This window comes from Lucilia sericata, unplaced genomic scaffold, assembly GCF_015586225.1.
Source record: "Lucilia sericata isolate MDLA Ls3-8-SP2 unplaced genomic scaffold, ASM1558622v1 Contig000119F_arrow, whole genome shotgun sequence".
NCBI lineage: Eukaryota > Metazoa > Arthropoda > Insecta > Diptera > Calliphoridae > Lucilia > Lucilia sericata.
The window spans coordinates 485,187-506,478 of record NW_023994151.1 but is presented as its reverse complement, the minus strand read 5'-3'; the positions used below and the strand labels follow the sequence as shown (position 1 = coordinate 506,478).

Below are 21,292 nucleotides of genomic sequence, written 5' to 3'. Positions count from 1 at the left end.
ATCACTGAGAGTACTAAAAGTAGCATCAAAAGTCTCTGAATGACTTGCTTTGCTTCAGATATGATTATTTTTAATCAATCCTGCCCCAAATCCAATATTGTCAACCATACATTTGATTTCATATAGAAATAAGCCGCAGATCATTCATATCATCAACACTGAACCCACCAGCAGGGTTTTAACGTTTGTATCTGACCGAGGGGACACAACCATGTGGTTGCTTTCATCACTGAGAGGACTAAAAGTACCACCAAAAGTCTCAGAATGACTTGATTTGCTTAAGATAAGAATCTTTTAAAACATTTTTACCAAAAAAGGCACATTCTAGCATAGCACTCCACCAACTGATCAATCCTGCCCCAAATCCAATATTGTAAACCATACATTTGATTTCATATAAAAATAGGCCGCTAACAGGTTTTTCGAATACCGAAACCTAATGAAATCACAACTCTAATTATCAGTTTTGAAGAGACAAGAACCTTGCCCAGAAAGACAATATCAATCCTAACCAAAGCACTGCAATGTCCCAGCAATCGTAAGCAATACCATGTCTCAATCAGTACATTTCTCGAATTCCGAAGTCTGACAACATCTCAAATCAAACACTTAAAAAGTGGCCAGTGTTATAGCGGACGTTCACTGCGCACATATGTATAGTCAAGTGGAGTCGAAAGGACTTTTGGAAATTAAAGAAGTGCAAGCAAGCAGACGAACGATCAATATTGACCACATCCTACAATCGTTAACTTCATCTTAAAGCGAACCACAGTTCAATAATAACACATAAACACTGTCAATCTCAGATATCGCAGTATCACTAGCCTAAATATCAATATTTTAACCGGACATTTAGGAACTCTGAAACTCTTTACCCGAGCTTTGCAAGAACAACATGCTCTGGGAAAAGAGCATCCAACTTGGTACAATTTCCTAAATGGGTTCCTCAAAATCTAGTGATATTATGCTGCATACCTATTCGAAATTAACTCTCTAACCATCTGGGCCCAAATTATGGCATAGGATATCGATCGAAATCTCCATTTAGATTCTATTGAGATTTCGATCGATATCGTATGCCGTATTTTGGGCCCTGAACTCTATTCTCTATATATTATATAGAAAGTAGGAACCTCAAAGATTCTATCGATCGTTTGTATAGAGAAAATTTGCATTGCGTTATGCATTGAATACCCCGAACAGAGGACAATGAAGTGAACACCTGATAAAACGAACCCTTTCACAATAGCCTGCTGGGATCAGCTTTCCAAAACCAATACCTCCAAAATCGCCCATCTCTAAATCATACATATAAACTTCAATGACGAGACTATAGCCTTATATAAATACTCCACCATAATCATCATTAACATCAAATTATGAACAGCTGATACAGCTTAAATCCCACTTATACATATTTAATTGCCTCCATATTCCTTAATATTACACATTTCCTTCTACAGCTGTACTCGCTCTCGCTGTGTGAGCCATACATTATTGTTTCTTACATCATTATTTTTTTTTTTTCCTTACTATAGATTTAATACCGAATAATTTTTCATTTTCCTTATATGAAGATGATTCTTCACGATCATCATTATTATCACCACCAACTTCTAACGATGCGTTGTGCGTCTTGCCCTTCTCTTTTCCAATTAAACTATTTGTGGCATCTATAAAATCTGCCTTCATGTTTGAGTTTGTTGTGGTTGTTTTTTGGTATCACCACGATCTACCAGCACTTATTAACTCTTATGGAGCATTAAACATACAAAAGAAAAAACAAATCTGTAGAGTATAAAAGAAGTTAGTACGTTCCCACTGAATGCTTGGTTGATCGTAGTGACCAAGAAACTACCAACAACTGAGCAACAGCTTGTTTAACTTGGAACCGATGATAACTTTGTTGTCATTTTATATTGCCGCCAGTCTCGTTTTCACATTTGTTTCTTGACTGGGGTTTTATTTGTTTTATTTTTATTCTTTTTTCTTAATTTGTTGTCGCTTGTTGTTATTGTTATTGGTCTGGTCATTGTCGCCTTGTCGCCTTTAATGTTGCAATGTTTTTTTTACGTTGTTGCTGTTGCTGTTGCTGTTTGTCGTTATTTAATTTAATCTTTTTTTGTTCCATTATTATCAACATCTTTTGCTTTGAAATTCTACTTGAGGTTTTTTTTTCTTCATTCATTTTTCGCAATTTTTGCTTTTTACAAAAAAATTCTTGAAGTTTTTTGGTTTCAGTATGTTACTTGTACGCTTTGCACAGAGCGACGTTTTGTTTCCAAAGCATAAATTCCAATCTGCTTTTATTTATAATTTGTTTAACTTGATACATATAGTTTTAAGGATGTTTTGGGTAATTATAAAATAATGTGTTCACATAATGCCGGGGAAAAAGTGTTGTGACAGAAGCTAACTAGCCACTCTGAGCAACTTTTTGTACAACCCCAAATGACATGGACATGGACCATAGTTCATAATTTAAATTTCTTAAAAAATCTTAAAAACAAAAAGTTTAGCTGCTTCGAATACCGAGTCCAAAAAGTAACTTAGTTAAATCATCTTTTGGAGCAATAAAGCGTTAAAAAAGTTTCCAAATTTAAAATTTTTAATACAAAATCGAAAATTTTCGTTATAAACCAGTGTCATTGTTTGACCCACGACATTTATGCAGAGAAAAATCAATGACAGAGGCTGTGCTTTATCCATTTTCTAAATTAAGTACTTGTACTTGTTTGTGAATGGTTTTAGGAAATCGATTTTTACCAGAATGTTTTTGCACCAAAATTCGCCGAGTATAGCTTTTCGTTATTAGAATACTAGTAAAAGGGCCTTATTTTTGTTGTAACACTATTGTACTCGCCATAACAATAAAATCTTCAAGAAATTCAAGGATCTTGAGTATGAAGGATGAACAATGTCCATAAAATTTTAAATTTCATGCGGCAACATAATTCCATTGACGGTTAGTTAGTTAGAGTTAGTTAGTTAGTTAGTTAGTTCGTTAGTTAGTTGTAGTTAGTTAGTTCGTAGTTAGTTAGTTAGTTAGTTAGTTAGTTAGTTCGTTAGTTAGTCTAGTTAGTTAGTTAGTTAGTTAGTTATTAGTTAGTTAGTTAGTTAGTTAGTTAGTTTAGTTAGTTAGTTAGTTAGTTAGTTAGTTAGTTAGTTAGTAGTTAGTTAGTTAGTAGTTAGTTAGTTCGTAGTTAGTTAGTTAGTTAGTAGTTAGTTAGTTAGTTAGTTAGTTAGTTAGTTAGTTTAGTTAGTTAGTTAGTTAGTTAGTTAGTTAGTAGTTAGTTAGTTAGTAGTTGTTAGTTAGTTAGTAGTTAGTTAGTTAGTAGTTAGTTAGTTAGTTAGTTCGTTAGTTAGTTAGTTAGTTAGTTGTTAGTTAGTTAGTTAGGTAGTTAGTTAGTTAGTAGTTAGTTAGTAGTTAGTAGTTAGTTAGTTAGTTAGTAGTTAGTTAGTTAGTTAGTTAGTTAGTTAGTTAGTTAGTTAGTTAGTTAGTTAGTTAGTAGTTAGTTAGTTAGTTAGTTAGTTAGTTAGTTAGTTAGTTAGTTAGTTAGTGTTAGTTAGTTAGTTAGTTAGTTAGTTAGTTAGTTAGTTAGTAGTTAGTTAGTTAGTGTTAGTTAGTTAGTTTAGTTAGTTAGTAGTTAGTTAGTTAGTAGTTAGTTAGTTAGTTAGTAGTTAGTTAGTTAGTTAGTTAGTAGTAGTTAGTTAGTTAGTTAGTTAGTAGTTAGTTAGTTAGTTAGTAGTTAGTTAGTTAGTTAGTTAGTTAGTTAGTTAGTAGTTAGTTAGTTAGTTAGTTAGTTAGTCGTTAGTTAGTTAGTTAGTAGTAGTTAGTTAGTTAGTTAGTGTAGTAGTTAGTTAGTTAGTTAGTTAGTTAGTTAGTTAGTTAGTTAGTTAGTTAGTTAGTTAGTTAGTTAGTTAGTTAGTTAGTTAGTAGTTAGTTAGTTAGTTAAGTTAGTTAGTTAGTTAGTTAGTTAGTTAGTTAGTTAGTTAGTTAGTAGAGTAGTTAGTTAGTTAGTTAGTTAGTTAGTTAGTTAGTAGTTAGTTAGTTAGTTAGTTAGTAGTTAGTAGTTAGTTAGTTAGTTAGTAGTTAGTTAGTTAGTTAGTTAGTTAGTTAGTTAGTTAGTTAGTTAGTTAGTTAGTTAGTTAGTTAGTTAGTTAGTAGTTAGTTAGTTAGTTAGTTAGTTAGTTAGTTAGTTAGTTAGTTAGTTAGTTGTTAGTTAGTTAGTTAGTAGTTAGTTAGTTAGTTAGTTAGTTGTTAGTTAGTTAGTTAGTTAGTTAGTAGTTAGTTAGTTAGTTAGTAGTAGTTAGTAGTTAGTTAGTTAGTTAGTTAGTTAGTTAGTTAGTAGTTAGTTAGTTAGTTAGTTAGTTAGTTAGTTAGTTAGTTAGTTAGTTAGTTAGTTAGTAGTTAGTTTTAGTTAGTTAGTTAGTTAGTTAGTTAGTTAGTTAGTTAGTTAGTAGTTAGTTAGTAGTTAGTTAGTTAGTTAGTTAGTTAGTAGTTAGTTAGTTAGTAGTTAGTTAGTTAGTTAGTTAGTTAGTTAGTAGTTAGTTAGTTAGTTAGTTAGTTAGTTAGTTAGTTAGTTAGTTAGTTAGTTAGTTAGTTAGTTAGTTAGTTAGTTAGTTAGTAGTTAGTTAGTTAGTTAGTTAGTTAGTTAGTTAGTTAGTTAGTTAGTTAGTAGTTAGTTAGTTAGTTAGTTAGTTAGTTAGTTAGTAGTTAGTTAGTAGTTAGGTAGAGTTAGTAGTTAGTTAGTTAGTTAGTTAGTTAGTTAGTAGTAGTTAGTTAGTTAGTTAGTTAGTTAGTAGTTAGTTAGTTAGTAGTTAGTTAGTTAGTTAGTTAGTTAGTTAGTAGTAGTTAGTTAGTTAGTTAGTTAGTAGTTAGTTAGTTAGTTATTTTTTTTTAGTTAGTTTTAGTTAGTTAGTTAGTTAGTTAGTTAGTTAGTTAGTTAGTTAGTAGTTAGTTAGTTAGTTAGTTAGTTAGTTAGTTAGTAGTTAGTTAGTTAGTTAGTTAGTTAGTTAGTAGTTAGTTAGTTAGTTAGTTAGTTAGTTAGTAGTTAGTTAGTTAGTTAGTTAGTTAGTTAGTTAGTTAGTTAGTTAGTTAGTTAGTTAGTTAGTTAGTTAGTTAGTTAGTTAGTTAGTAGTTAGTTAGTTAGTTAGTTAGTTAGTTAGTTAGTTAGTTAGTTAGTTAGTAGTTAGTTAGTTAGTTAGTTAGTAGTTAGTTAGTTAGTTAGTAGTTAGTTAGTTAGTTAGTTAGTTAGTTAGTTAGTTAGTTAGTTAGTTAGTAGTTAGTTAGTTAGTTAGTTAGTAGTTAGTTAGTTAGTTAGTTAGTTAGTTAGTTAGTTAGTTAGTTAGTTAGTTAGTTAGTTAGTTAGTTAGTTAGTTAGTTAGTTAGTTAGTTAGTTAGTTAGTTAGTTAGTTAGTTAGTTAGTTAGTTAGTTAGTAGTTAGTTAGTTAGTTAGTTAGTTAGTTAGTTAGTTAGTTAGTTAGTTAGTTAGTTAGTTAGTTAGTTAGTTAGTTAGTTAGTTAGTTAGTTAGTTAGTTAGTTAGTTAGTTAGTTAGTTAGTTAGTTAGTTAGTTAGTTAGTTAGTTAGTTAGTTAGTTAGTTAGTTAGTTAGTTAGTTAGTTAGTTAGTTAGTTAGTTAGTTAGTTAGTTAGTTAGTTAGTTAGTTAGTTAGTTAGTAGTTAGTTAGTTAGTTAGTTAGTTAGTTAGTTAGTTAGTTAGTTAGTTAGTTAGTTAGTTAGTTAGTTAGTTAGTTAGTAGTTGTAGTTAGTTAGTTAGTTAGTAGTTAGTTAGTTAGTTAGTTAGTTAGTTAGTAGTTAGTTAGTTAGTTAGTTAGTTAGTTAGTTAGTTAGTTAGTTAGTTAGTAGTAGTTAGTTAGTAGTTAGTTAGTTAGTTAGTTATATAAAAATGAAACAGTTTGTTTACATTTTGCTTTGTTATATATAATTTTTATTTAAAATCAAAGTTTTTCATCTTCATCTTCTTTTACAAACTTTTTTCGATTATCTTTGGTTGTGTTTTTTGTTTTCAATTCTTAAATGGAATTAAAAAAAAGTACTAAACAAAAACATTTAATTTAAACAACTACACAATTATAATAAAATAAACATTTTCAAATTGATCTCTTAAAAATTAAATTAAAAACTGGAACAGTGCGTTTCAACTATTGCAAAAAAATATTTTGTTTTAATAAAAATCATTTTCATAATTTTTTTAATTTCATTTAACTTAAACATTATAACAAATTTTGTGTTTTTTTGTTATTTTAATATTTCTGCTCATTTATTTTCATATTTATTATGTCTTTTTAACAAGTTTTCCTTTTCAAAATTATCAAGGATTTTCATATTTTGGAAAACAGAAACCTACTAAAAAACTAAATTTTCAAAAGTTTTTTTTTTAGTTTTGATGAATGAAATCTACGAATTTTTGGACTAAATTAAAAATACTTAAAGACTATTGTCGTTCTTTAGTTATTACATCTTTTTGACTGAAGTTTAAATGTCCGTTTTTATTAAACTTTTTTTTTTTTAATTAGATTTCGATATGTTAAGTCTAAATTTAAAAGAAAAATTTTTTAATACTAAGAGATTTTCAAAAAAAAAAATCATAAATTTGAGATCAAAATCATCTTTTTAGAGTGTAAATAATAGAAAAAAGCAAAGGCATTTTAAGTTGTATTGACATAGTTTTAGATTAGTTAACAAATTTATTAATTTTAAAGATTTTAAATAGAATTTTAAAGAAAATATCTTTAAATTTTATCAAAAACTTTTTAAAATGTTTAGTTTGTTAAGCTAGTTTTTTTATTTAAATTAAAAGTATTAATTTTTTCTTTAAATTCCCAATTATGTTTCAGCAATTTAAGTTTAAATCAGTACCCGTATACTTAGACTGGTCCAATTAGTCGAATCATTTTTAATAATTTTATTGTAATTAATTTAATTTAGAATATCTAAATAAAACCAATATTGCTTAATTACAAAAACAAAAGAAAATTTCAAAATATTATGTGGCTGGTTAAAAATTTTGTACTTGTTTTTGAATTGAGGGCCAAATGCTAAAACAAATGCAACTCTGCTTTATAGAATAAACAGCGGTGGTAAAAGTAGAGAGTAAGTTAGATATTTAATAAAAATCAATGTTAGATATTGTTAATAAAAATTATAAAAATTTACTATGATTTTCAATAGTTTTTATAAAAACTTATCTAAAAACTTATGTTTGCAAAATTTTTTTTAATATGAAATAAATAATTTGGAAAAAAGGCATATCTTTAAGCAGAATCAATATTATAAGAGCAAGTAAAGTAGATTTAAATATAGACTTAGGGCAGTGCTCAATTGTCCCGAACGAAAAAGAGAAATACAAACCCCAACTATTCTTTGATTTGGAATATTTCGTATTGATCCCATCTGGATCAAATGGAGTGAACAAAACCTTTGTGAAAGTGTTATTAAGGGCACGCGAAATATAGTTTAATGCGAACTTATGACTTTGATCGATAATTTGAGAGATACAACAGACAATAAGTTTATTAGACAATAAATCGTCTAATAACTATCTCTTTCTAATGAACAAGAGAACTAACAGTGTATGTAACTGAACCCATAAAACTACCAGGTACTAAGGTAAGATCTCTACAGATGACTTCGGTCATTTCAGAAAACCAAATTGATATTCAAAACCGATATCTAAGCCTATTGCATGGCTTCAGCTCTAAACGAGTAAGACAATATCCACACAACATCCATTCTGGTTCATATTAGATGTTAAAATATTTCAAATTGCGACTCTTCTGAAGGCCAGGGTTTAAGCTCTTCAACCGGATGTTCTAGTCGAGTTCTTTTAAAGAGGTTTTAAGGCTGATTTCTCGTGATCAAGTGGTATGAAAATTTATATTCAAGTCTACTCCCATAGTCAATCTTAACGCTATCAAGTGTCTTTATTAGACATCTTTATAAAACATTCCCGATATCTAAGCCTATTGTATGGCTTCAGCTCTAAACGAGTAAGACAATATCCACACAACATCCATTCTGGTTCATATTAGATGTTAAAATATTTCAGATTGCGACTCGTCGGAAGGCCAGGGTTTAAGCTCTTCAAGCGGATGTTCTAGTCGAGTTCTTTTAAAGAGGTTTTAAGGCTGATTTCTCGTGATCAAGTGGTATGAACATTTATATTCAAGTCTACTCCCATAGTCAATCTTAACGCTATCAAGTGTCTTTATTAGACATCTTTATAAAACATTCCAAAAGCCAAACAGATCTTTAGTCCATCAATGATGTTTGTACAACATTCAATCTGGAACTTGAATGTCGAATATTTCAAATGACAATACATTCCAAATCACAACTCTGATTGAAATCAAATCATAAACACATATCTAATCTATAGGATATGAAGGATCTTAAGTCTGGAATGTAGTATGGATACCTAAACTGAAGGCTATACAGTACTTAATTGTTGAGCAGCTCTAAACGATTTAGAAACTCTATTGGATAGAAGGTCATCAATACATAACCATGAACCTCTAAAAGATATCGAGACTAATTATACAACATCCAACGAGTTGGTGAAACGATGACACCAAAAAGAGTCAGTTAAAAGTGTTATAATGTTCATGGACACCATTTTAGTAAAGAAATGTATTGGAATACTTGATTACTCTTTTTCAAGATAAAATTGTTCCTAACTTTAGTGTGTGTTGAATTTTGGATTCCCTTAAAAATGACACTATGGTTTTAAATGGACTATTAGTAATACAAGGACTATGCTCATGAACTCTATTATGGACACGAAAAAAGGCCCCAAATTTGTTATTATTATCTTACCAAAGTACACTTCGCAGTCGAGAGCGAACAAAGTCGTCACTTTACTGCACCTTTGGCAAACGAAAGCGGGTACAGTCCTAGGTAAACGAAGGCGGTACTTTTGAATTCCGTCGTAGTCTAGAGCAAACAAAGTTGTCCCTTTACCGTAGCTTTGGTAAACGAAAGCGGAGACAGTCGTCTCCTAACTGTAGCCTAGGTAAACCAATTGGGTATTTTTGAATTCAGCCGGGGCATGTATTGCAATCCGAGAAAAGAGGTACTACCAGCACCTTTAGTCTGCTGGGACTTAAAAATCTTTCTTGAAATGATTTGACCTGACATCGAACCAGAGTGCCATATAATCTGGTACCACGGGATCAAGTTTCGAACTTTGTCTTGTGGCTTAAACCCAAACTAGTTTGAAGAGAATGTTGTTTAAAAGTCTGATATGTACACTGTAAAGTATAAGTATATATAATCGGTACTGTTGCCGAGACAACAGATACTCCGTAGAGGAGTGACTGTGAGACTAAGCGTGAAATGAGTTGGTGTCAAATGTATATCATAAGGAATTAATTAATGGGTTCTGAATTGAATGATGATGGATGAATACAAGTGATACCACTGAATTTTCCTGTTCAGATTTAATCCGTTCATACCAGACTTTTCACAGTGAGTTCTCTATGAGTAAGAACATGTCTTTGGCTTATTTGATGAATTCGTATTTCGGACTACCGATTACGTATCTAGATATTGTTGCCGAATCAACAGAGGCCATCCCATCTGCATATTTGTAAACAGATGGGAACTAAATCTCGGATGTTGCGCAACGGGCAGCAATGCTCAAGAGATTAGATAGCTCGAGTACTTGTGCATGAACCGACAGAACCATGTATTGCCAGAAGTGCAAAGGGGCAGCGGTGAGTCGTCTAACAAGTACATCCAGGGCTTGTAAAAGTATTATAGTGAAATAAGGCCAACACGGTAGGTTTGTAAAGCACTTCGACTTATGTCCATTTGTAGTCGACATATCATATGTTTAACGTTTCCAAAATATGTCAAGACTTTCTTCTAGAACATGTCCATGTTAAAATAACTAAAGATTCTAGTTATTACTAGTGAACGAGTGGCTAGTAGTGACCTTAACTGGTAGGTTTCTCCCGGAACTGCTGGGAAACAATATATTTTTATTAATATTGATTTACTAGTAGACTTACAGTATATTTTGATCAATTTAGTCTCTGCCATAGTTTTATTTTTTGATTCAATATAGTTTTAACCTATTTTGACAATATGATTCTGATAATTAATAAAAATCGTTAATTGCTTAAATATAAATTTGCATAAAAATAAATCTATTCGAAAAAAATAATAAACTTACAGGCAGCAAAACATAGATAGTTGGCCCACAACTTGCTTCAAATGCTATTTATCATTATTTTCTTTTAATTTAAAACTATGGATATTAAATATTTTTCGATTTTTCGGTAGTTAAGAATGTGCGTTATATATAAATAAAACTTAATTTTAAATAATTTAAACTTAAATTAAGCTTTAAAATTAGTAAATAAGTTGAGTATTAAGAGAATTTTGGAAGTTTAAGAAAGAAAGGGTGTTCACACACTCAGTTTAAATGTTAGTGAAGTTTAACTAAATGAGTTTTGAGATTTGGACCAGAGGGCGAAGTCGACCGGCTTCGAGTCGGCGCTTAGTCGCCGCCGAACAATCTTCAGTTGCTTGAGTCGCCGCCGAAACAGGCGGCTTAAGTCGACTAACATTTTTTAAAGTTTTTATATGGTTATGTGAGACCAATTACTTTCGGAATCATTACGAAATCGATATTCGTTCTCTGTAACAAAATTAATATTATTGGCCCAATTATATTTTGAAAACGTACACGATTTTTCACAAAGGATATATGTAACAAGCGATATTTTATAATTTTCAATACATTAGGGTGGCCCCGTTTGTATGGAGGAAAAATAAGGTGTCGATGTTCCCGACTAAAATTAAATTTTAATTGATTCTAAGATTCCGTTTCTCAAAATTTTTGTCCTGAGGTCAATATTTGGTGAGCTGAAAGGTCCTTGAGAGACGCTTACAATGGCATATCAGAAATTTTTGGGTAACAGTAAAAGTAATCGGAATTTTTAAATTTTTCGTAAAATTTTCAGATTTTTTGCATTTTAACACAGATGAGTTTAATATAATTCGTTGAAATTAATACATAATAATCCTCAATAAAATTTACCGAAACGGTTTTTTCCGTTTTTCCAAATTCAATCTAAATCGTACGCCACCAAAGACTATATTTGGATACCTTTTTTATAAATCAATTATTATTAATATTTTAAGCAAAGAGACTAGATTCTCTCAATCTTTTATTTTTGATATTTTTAGTTCTTTTTGAGCATACATTTAAGAATTTAAATTTTCTTAAAAACGTTCGGCTCTGAGCCGACTGCTAGCCGCCGCCGAATTTTTTTAGCTCAGCCGCCGCCGCCGACAATTTTAAGTCGACTTCGCCCTCTGATTTGGACTAGTAGTTCTTTATTCTTTCAACTCAATTACTAAGTTTAAAGTTTTAAATCTATTTATAAATAGTATTTAAAAAACTAAAATAATAAATAACAAAATAAATAAAATTTTCTCAATAAATAATTGTCTACATTTAACTATTAATACTGTAATTAAAATTATTTAATTTCTTAAGTGTTTGTTTATTTCTTGTTGTTTTTTTTTTTAAGTTTAAAAGGAACTTTTTACTTCATTAGGAGGACAATTTCAGGAAAAATTCAATTAGAAGAAATCAAAATATAGAAAAGCTAAAGTTAATTTCAAAAAATTTAAGTCGAAATCGAAAGCAAAACGCGTAAAAATTGGAAGCGCTTTTTTACTACAAAGAAGAGAGAGAGAAAAAAAAACAATTACAAAGTTCTAAAAGATTTTTACAAAATAATTTAGTAAAAAATATACATAATAGTTGTAAAAAGTGCGTATTTTTTCTCAAAAAGTTTTTTGTAGTTGCTATTTTTTTTTATGCGTAATAAACTTGTAACGTTTTTTTGTTTTTGGTATTTTTGCTGTTTTTATGATTTTTGTTTTTGTGTTTAATTTTTTTTTTTTTTTATATATAAATTTTCGAAGACTTTTCTTTTGTTTGTTAAATTAAATTGTTAAAATTGTTGCTAAAGCCCTTATTTTGATGTCAGCATTTTATTTAACAGAGTTTAGTCCAATTTCGCTAACGATTTGCGGAAAATTTCTTCTAGTTTTGCACGTGGTCCTTGCACGACCAGCATATATTGAAAGGGAAAATCCCAAATTATAGTGAAATGGAACAACATGTTGGCAATAGCAATTAAATACTCAAAGAATGCAAACCAACTGAAGGCTAAAATGGAAAATATTATAATTTTTATAAAGAATCTGACAATCTCATTTAACCTACTTACCTAAATCATGACAATAGAAACGATGTTTGGCAAAGAAAATCAACAGACCAATTGTGCTCAGAATTGACATGGCAAATAAGATTTTCTTCCATTTAATTGAATCTCTTTGCAATTGTGTTAGTTCAGTATGATCCTCATGTATGATATCATTCAATTTGATCGTAGCCAACATATGACACAATGAGCAGATCATAAAAGTAATAAAAATCTTTTCATGTATGGCTAAAAAGAAGAAACAGTAAGTAAAAAGAAGAAACAGTAAGTATATAGGATACTTACGATAATTTTCTCGATTTGAAATATAGGTAACACCACCCAACGAAGCAATTTCTATACAATTTAAGACCAATATCAAATACACCACATACATTGTATTGCCAACTTTTTCCGGACGTTCCTTTTGCAATTTGGCCAACATAATGCGATAGTAGTTTTTATATATGAATGCTATGGGTAAACGTGGACCCAAATGTAAGGCAATACTAAAACGCCAAAAATAACGTTGTGGACTAACGCCGGTAATTGCACTTATTGAGGGTACAATGTTATAAACCTTAAAGAGAAAAGAAATATTAAAGTGTTTTTTTTAACAAAAACAACAAACAGTGAAACTATATAAAACTGGACCTGATTATAGACTAGACTATAGTATCGACTAGACTATATTCTTGAATAAAGACTGGATTGTAGTATTGACTATAGACTGGACTACAGTCTTGACTCTAAAGTGGACTATAGACTGTACTATAGTCGATTTTTTCCGACTTTTCGATTTTTTTCGACTTTTTGGCTATTTTCGACTTTTTACGACTATTTTAGGGTTTTTGACTTTTTTCCACTTTTTTAAAATTTTCGACTATTTTTGACTTTTTCTACTATTTTCGAGTTTTCGACTTTTTCCGACTTTTTTCAGCATTTTCCGACTTTTTCCAACTTTTCGAATTTTTACGACTTTTCGATTATAGTCCAGTCTATGGACTATAATCTTGACTATAGAAAGGACTATAGTCTTGACTATAGAAGGAACTATATATAGTCTTGACTATAGACTGGACTATAATCTTGACTATAGACTGGACTATTGTCTTGACTATAGACTGTAATACAATCTGCACTATAGTCTTGACTGTAAACTGGAATATGCTCTGGACTTTAGTCTTGATTATAGACTGGACTATAGTCTTGACTATAGACTGGACTATAGTCTTGACTGTAGACTGGACTATAGTCTTGACTGTAGACTGGACTATAGTCTTGACTATAGACTGGACTACAGTCTTGACTATAGACTGAACTACAGCCTTGACTACAGACTCGACTATATTCTTGATTATAGACTGGACTATAGTATGTACTATAGGCTGGACTATAGTCTTGACTATAGGCTGGACTATAGATGACTATATACTCGAATATAGATGACTATAGACTGGACTATAGTCTTGACTATAGACGGGACTATAGTCTTGTCTATAGACTGGACTATAGTCTTGACTATAGACTGGACTATAGTCTTGACTATAGATTGGACTACAGTCTTGACTATAGACTGGACTATAGTCTTGACTATAGACTGGACTATAGTCTTGACTATAGACTGGACTATAGTCTTGACTATAGACTGGACTATAGTCTTGTCTATAGACTGGACTATAGTCTTGACTATAGACTGGACTATAGTCTTGACCATAGACTGGACTATAGTCTTGACCATAGACTGAACTAAAGTCTTGACTATAGACTGGACTATAGTCTTGACTGTAGACTGGACTGTAGTCTTGACTATAGACTGGACTATAGTCTTGACTATAGACTGGACTATAGTCTTGACTATAGACTGGACTATAGACTGGACTATAGTCTTGACTATAGACTGGACTATAGTCTTGACTATAGACTGGACTATAGTCTTGACTATACACTGGACTATAGTCTTGACTATAGACTGGAATATAGTCTTGACTATACACTGGACTATAGTCTTTACTATAGGCTGAACTATAGTCTTGACTATAGACTGAACTAAAGTCTTGACTATAGACTGACTATAATCTTGACTATAGACTGGACAATAGTCTTAACTATAGACTGGACTAAAGTCTTCACTATAGACTGACTATAGTCTTGACTATAGACTGGACAATAGTCTTAACTATAGACTGTACAATAGTCTTGATTATAGACTGGACTATAGTCTTGAATATAGGCTGGACTATAGATGACTATATACTCGAATATAGATGACTATAGACTGGACTATAGTCTTGACTATTGACTGTACTACAATTTGACTATAGACTGGACTATAGTCTTGACTAAAGACTGGACTACAGTTTTGACTAAAGACTGTAATACAATCTGGACTATAGTCTTGGCTATTGACTGGAATATAGTCTGGGCTATAGTCTTGACTATAGACTTGACTATAGACTGGATATAGTCTTGACTATAGACTGGACTATAGTCTTGACTATAGACTGGTCTATAGTCTTTACTATAGGCTGAACTATAGTCTTGACTATAGACTGAACTAAAGTCTTGACTATAGACTGACTATAATCTTGACTATAGACTGGACAATAGTCTTAACTATAGACTGGACTTAAGTCTTGACCATAGACTGACTATAGTCTTGACTATAGACTGGACAATAGTCTTAACTATAGACTGTACAATAGTCTTGATTATAGACTGGACTATAGTCTTGACTATAGGCTGGACTATAGATGACTATATACTCGAATATAGATGACTATATACTCGAATATAGATGACTATAGACTGGACTATAGTCTTGACTATAGACTATACTACAATCTGGACTATAGTCTTTACTGTAAACTGGAATACAGTCCTGACTATAAACAGTACTATATTCTTGACTATAGACTGGACTATAGTCTTGACTATAGACTGGACTATAGTCTTGACTAAAGACTGGACTACAGTTTTGACTAAAGACTGTAATACAATCTGGACTATAGTCTTGGCTATTGACTGAAATATAGTCTGGGCTATAGTCTTGACTATAGACTGGATATAGTCTTGACTATAGACTGGACTATAGTCTTGACTATAGACTGAACTGTAGACTGGACTATAGTCTTGACCATAGACTGGACTATAGTCTTGACTATAGACCTGACTATAGTCTTGACTATAGACTGAACTTCACTCTTGACTCGTATTATAGTCTGGTCTACATTGGATTAAAGACTGATCTATATTGTTATTAAATCTGTTCATCTTTTAAACTTACCCTACAATGTGTTTCATGTACTTCATCATATTGGAAGACATAAGCGGTTACAAAACATGTAAATAATGTTACCAGCGGCAATAGTGCGGTAAATACACAAATATGATGGAAATTGGCTAAAAAATGTAGAGCAAATGGAAAATCATTTGAAGTTTCCGTATACGTCTGAGGAGTGTGTTGCTAAAAAAGAAAGATATAAAATTTTATTTAAAATTATTTTTTAATAAATGTTTATACTGTAGGGAAACAGTTGTTAAGGGCGTATGAGTTATAAGTTCCAAAAAAAAAAATAACACTAATACGTAAAATGAATGAAAATGTAGCTTAAGAAAAGGTTGATTAATGGAATAACGTACATCAGTGTCGTCCAAAATCTCTATTCCCTAGCACGTGTAATAGGTTAAGAACATTCTGACACACCTACACTATAGGTGTTGGTGTGTAATTTCCTATAATGTCAACTTGAAAAACAAAATCAATTCAGTCGCTGACCATGATTTGTCAAAGCAAGATCTGCAGTTGTACGATCTTTTTAACAAGATAGTAGATCTTTTTCGACAAAAATGCGATCCTCTTCTAAACCTAAAATCAAGCTCAAGATTACATTCTTTCTAATAACTGCATGAAAAACAAACAAAAATTGTCTTAATAAACAGGTGTAATTAAAAATTGCATGGTTAATTATAAGAATTCTCTAAACATTTAATACTCGCACTTGCACTTAACCCTGACCCACTTTATAGCCAACCACATACAGACGATGACTCTAACATGCTAAAACACACACAAAAACTCCTTTTTACAAAAAATGGCCTACAATATAGACAAACACTGCGAAAAAAAAACACAAGATAGCAAAGCAAATAGACAAGACAGAAAAGGTAAATAAATAAATCTCCAAAGACTTAACAAGAATTTAACATGAAAAAAGACAAAAAAATCAATAAAATATGAATTTTAAATTAGCGTTTAAAAAAACGCAACACATGTCTTGAAAAGTGTAAGGAAAAACAACAGCAAAAAAATGGCGGTAAGCTGAAGTAGTAAGCAAAACAAAGAAGTTAAAGAAAAGATAAACAAACGGAAGTGGAACACAAGACAACAAAAAAAACAAAGTGAAAAAAAAATAAACAAACGGAAGTGGGACAAGAGAAAAAACAAAAAAGCAAACTTGAAAAAAAGTAATAAAACAATGGCAACAATGCCAAAGTAAAGTAAATAGAAAAAGAAATTAGAGAAAATGAGAAAAAGAAGAAGATTTTGCTGATGTTTATTTGTTGTGGAACAACTAAATACAAAAAATAAAAATAGACAAGAGAAGAGAAAAACATGAACAAAGGGTGGAAATGACAAAGAATATTTATTAATTGAATGAAAATGAAAAGAATGAATGAAACAAACAACGATACGATATAAAAATTGTATTTATTACAAAATTTATCACAGTAGGGGGGGGTTAGAAAATACGACACCACACACACACACACACACACAGCACAGGAAAAACTCATCAAAATAACAATTGAAAATAGCAGAAAAAACGCACGATTTCTTTGATTGAAAAAAAAAATGGGGTGGTAAATGAAAATAAACAGCCATATAAAATATTATTACCCAATATTATATAATGCCAGTAATCTTTTCCTTCCAACCTACCTGATTGACTGTTTTAGTGGTATCTAGAGTTTGTAGATTTTTTGTTTCTGGTGGTAAATCCAATAGATTCAAGTCCTTCGTTGTCCCTACTGTTGTATTACTACTACATCCTGTGGATGATGATGATGATGATTTAGCGTCACTTTTACTGCTGGCTGAGGAGGCACGTTTACCACTAACCCTAGTAGTAGAATCACTCATACTTGTACTTGGGTATTACTTTGATTTTCGTAAAATATTTAATAAATTATTTGTGTTTATTTTATAGGTATTTAGAGAATTTAGTTTTTAGCTAATTTTTGCTTTTTATTTATATTATTTTTAGATTTTATAAACACACCCACGTTTAGGACATTATTTTCTATATTTTTTCTAATTTTTTTTTTTTTTTTTTTTTTTTTTGGTTTTCTGCTTTAGCTTATAGATTATGTAAAATTTTAAATTTCTTTTTGTTTTTAAATGGAAAACATATCTTTTCTAAACTTTAAATTTTGTTTATTTTAATTTTTTTGTTTATTTATTGCAAAATATTTGTTTTATTTTTAGTTATTTCATTGATTTAAAATTTTATGTATATTTTTTTTTTTCTTGAGAAAATTTTCCCCGATTTATTATACACAACAAAAAGGTTCACCACTGTGTGCTGTTTTACACACTAAAAAAATTCAGCAAAAAAGTAATGAAACAGGACGAAAAAAAGTGACGTTTTCTAACGTATGATGTTTTTCCTTTCCTCTTTTGCTGTTTTTCTCTTGTTTTTGCTGTATTTTGCCACAAGGAATAACGGTAATACTAAAAAGCTGAAGATGAAAGTCAATTGTAGTGACAGTATTTTAAGAGTGATGCCAATAGTTTCAAACACAAAGGGGGGAGATTTTAATAGGGTGTCTGTTAAAGAAATTAAAATAAATGTGTAGAAAATGTTTTAACAATTTTGTTTTTAAAATGTTTTGTATGCGAAAATTATTTACAAGTTTTTTTTTTAAAGTGTTTGCTTGAAAATGTTTTCGACGAGATTTTTATATAATTTTTCGACAAGATTCTTAAATGTGTAGAAAATTTAATAATATTATTTAATAATATTATTTAGAGTGTATTTTAGATGAGTTTTTTATGCAAAATTTTTTTACAAGTTTTTTAAAAAAAAAAGTGTTTGCTTAAAAATTTTTTCGACGAGATTTTAATATAATTTTTCGACAAGATTTTTAAATGTGTAGAAAATGTAATAATATTCGACAAGATGTTTTTAGAGTGTATTTTAGATGAGTTTTTTATGCGAAATTTTTTTACAAGTTTTTTTAAAAAAAAGTGTTTGCTTGAAAATGTTTTCGACGAGATTTTAATATCATTTTTCGACAACATTTTTTCGGAAAAGTAAGAATTCATCAATCTTAGGAAAAGTAAGAAAGGCATTGATGAATATTGAATAGACAAATTTTCGAATCTTCATAGAAAAGTTTTAAAATGATTTTCAACGAATTTGAAAAGTTTTCGACGAATTCAGTGTTAGGAGAAATAACAAAGTTTGTTATTTCAACAAAAAAATGTTCGACGAGTTTTCATTGAAAAAATTTTCGACGAATTCCTAACTCATCGGAGAAGTAAGAAAGGTTTAAACTCTTTTTTATAGAAAAATAATATTTTTTCAATAAAAAATTTTCGACGAGTTTTTAATACTTTTGATGAGTTTTTATAGAAAGAGTTTTCAGTGAGCTTTTAGTTGAAAAGGCATGTGTTATACACATATATTGTTTTAATAAAAAAGTTTTTTAGATATTTTATAGACAGTTTTCTCATAAAATTAAAGTATTTCCAAAAGAAATTGCTTAGTAAGATTTTAAAAAAGTTTTCGATGAGTTGTTTTCGACAGTTTTTACTGAAAATTAAAGAAGGACGAATATAATTACAAAAAGTAAAATTTTCGACGAATTTTTAATAGAAACGTTTTCAGATTTTGACAGGCGCATTATAAAACAAGTTTTTGTCGAGTTTTTATAGGAAATTGTTAAGAAAATTTAAAAAAAATAAATTTCCACCAGCTTTTTTTAGTTTATAACTTTTCCTCTATTTTTAAAAGAACGCTTCTACCAATTTTTATAGATTAATTTTTAAAAATTTTGTATGAAAATTTTAAAAGACACTTTTAAAGAGTTTTTATGGAAAAGCTAAGTTTCTCGTGATTTATTACTGAAAATGAACTCAATAGAAAAACTATAGATCAACTTTATAGTTTTTTCTAGTATCACAAGTTTTTTATAAATAAGCATAACCTTCGCATTAAAATTATTGTTCTTTAGAAGAATTTTCATAATATTTCCAATAATTTACCTCAAATATCTAATTTGTTAAAAATCCCCCTACAATTTCTCTTCTTATTGGTAACCCTTGCTACGACTTACTTTAAAGTGCTGCCAAGTTTAGTACTTCGCTCACTGGCCCCCCACTGACATTTGACAATCAGCTGTTAAGTAATAATTCTTGTTCTTCCTTCGTTCACTGCTTTTTTTGGTTACGCAGTGCAAATTTTTAAATGAAATATTTAATTCAATAATTTTAACTTAAAGTGGTATTAAAAAACGTTAAACATGAATAATTTAACTAAACAGTTAACGCGTCTATCGGTGACTCAATTGAATTTGTTAAATGGCAACAAGTTAGTAAAGTTAGCAGCTCCACTAGTGGTGGCCGGTTTGCACACGACTTCTAGTGTGTCTGCTCGTTATAATAAACACAATACAGGACCACAGAAATGGTTGCAATACAATAAAATTGTTCACCCACCACAAAAACCAGAAGAGGAACCCCGTAAAGCGGTAAGTTGTTTGAAAGTTCTAAGTTCCAAAACATTGTTTTAAAGGAAATGCAAAATGCTGGGTTCAGCTCATACATATATTGGTCATAAGCCAGAGTAATTTTCATTGTTATACCCCACCACAATCACTTTTCCATTATTTGTCTTAAAATGATCACAAAACCTTTGTCAGAATTCATACATTCATTCCTCGGCTTAAGTTTCATCGAAAATCTCGTTTGACCCTATGTTACTACTCTTACAGTACGTTTGTCATATGCGCACCAACATCAAATACAGTCCCGATAAAATGTGGTACATTGCGTCCTTTGTCAGAGGCATGTCTGTCGATGAGGCCTTAAAACAGCTTAGTTTTGTTTTAAAAAAGGGAGCCGTAGATGTTAAGGAAGTCATACAAGAAGCTATTGAAATGGCCCAAAAAAGCCATAATGTTGAGTACAAAAGTAACTTATGGATTGGTGAGTTTCTGTAAAAATATTAACTGTAAAAGTACATATTAATATATACTTCTTTATATTTCTTTTCCAGCTGAATCTTTTGTAGGTAAAGGTCGCGTTTTTAAGGGCTTCAGACGTCATGGCCGTGGTCGTGTCGGTGTTGTTGAATATAAATATTGTCATTACTTTGTACGTCTAGAGGAGGGTAAACCACCAAAGAATTACTATTTGCCTAATCCTCAAACACCTTCGGAACAATTTGAGAATTGGTTGGAACAAATGCGCAAACGCAAGGTTATCAATTCCCTGTAAATTGTTCTTATTCGAAATTTTGTTAAAAAATAAAAAGTTTAATTTGATAAATTATGAAAAAATATATTTGGTATTGTAATATACGAGATGTAAATGGGATTTAATGATATCTTGTCTAAATCTCTTAGGTTTTCATTGACCCTGAAAGCCAAAAGTGTCCATTTTTCATGACCACCACATTTTCGATTGTATTTGATGTTTGTTAGCAATTCTTTTTCAATTTGAATAATTTTTTATAAAAAATATCAAACTGTTTGACCAATTCTCAATAGAATTCTTTTCCACTAGTTTTCTATAGAAAATCTTGATTAGTACGTATAGAAAGAATGTAAAATTAATTGACTGTTTATTATCGTTAAATATATTATAAGTTTTATTTTCAATCCAAAAAATATTCGACGAGTTTTTATAGAAAATTAATACCTTTTGGTTTTTAAACTTTTAAGTTAATGCGCAGAGTTGATTTCCCAAAAATGTTAATGTTTGCATTTTCTGTTGAATAAATTTATTGAGAACGAAAAGACATTGCTGGAGCTTTATATAT

General features: G+C 30.2%; 2 protein-coding genes across 2 annotated transcripts; one reads left to right on the top strand and one right to left on the bottom strand.

Annotated features, from left to right (window-relative positions):
- Positions 1 to 11,961: 11,961 nt before the first annotated feature.
- On the bottom strand, positions 11,962 to 17,986 carry LOC119600719 (post-GPI attachment to proteins factor 2-like). Its single transcript, XM_037951182.1, has 5 exons — positions 17,188 to 17,986; positions 15,532 to 15,711; positions 12,552 to 12,825; positions 12,273 to 12,494; positions 11,962 to 12,211 (listed from the first exon to the last, which is right to left on the bottom strand). The coding sequence occupies exons 1-5, from the start codon at positions 17,386 to 17,388 to the stop codon at positions 12,048 to 12,050; spliced, it is 1,041 nt and encodes a 346-aa protein (XP_037807110.1). The 5' UTR covers positions 17,389 to 17,986; the 3' UTR covers positions 11,962 to 12,047.
- A 1,626-nt stretch (positions 17,987 to 19,612) lies between these two features.
- Positions 19,613 to 20,810, top strand: LOC119600715 (39S ribosomal protein L22, mitochondrial). The gene is made up of 3 exons (XM_037951171.1): positions 19,613 to 20,000; positions 20,244 to 20,457; positions 20,528 to 20,810. The coding sequence occupies exons 1-3, from the start codon at positions 19,773 to 19,775 to the stop codon at positions 20,746 to 20,748; spliced, it is 663 nt and encodes a 220-aa protein (XP_037807099.1). The 5' UTR covers positions 19,613 to 19,772; the 3' UTR covers positions 20,749 to 20,810.
- Positions 20,811 to 21,292: the final 482 nt, after the last annotated feature.

Coding starts and splice junctions, on each gene's coding strand:
- LOC119600719 (XM_037951182.1), bottom strand. CDS start 17,388: ATGAGTGATTCTACTACTAGGGTTAGTGGTAAACGTGCCTCCTCAGCC. Junction 15,712..17,187: donor CCACTAAAACAGTCAATCAG/GTAGGTTGGAAG, acceptor TTTCTTTTTTAG/CAACACACTCCTCAGACGTA. Junction 12,495..12,551: donor TTCAAATCGAGAAAATTATC/GTAAGTATCCTA, acceptor TCTTCTTTTTAG/CCATACATGAAAAGATTTTT.
- LOC119600715 (XM_037951171.1), top strand. CDS start 19,773: ATGAATAATTTAACTAAACAGTTAACGCGTCTATCGGTGACTCAATTG. Junction 20,001..20,243: donor AAGAGGAACCCCGTAAAGCG/GTAAGTTGTTTG, acceptor CTACTCTTACAG/TACGTTTGTCATATGCGCAC. Junction 20,458..20,527: donor CAAAAGTAACTTATGGATTG/GTGAGTTTCTGT, acceptor TTTCTTTTCCAG/CTGAATCTTTTGTAGGTAAA.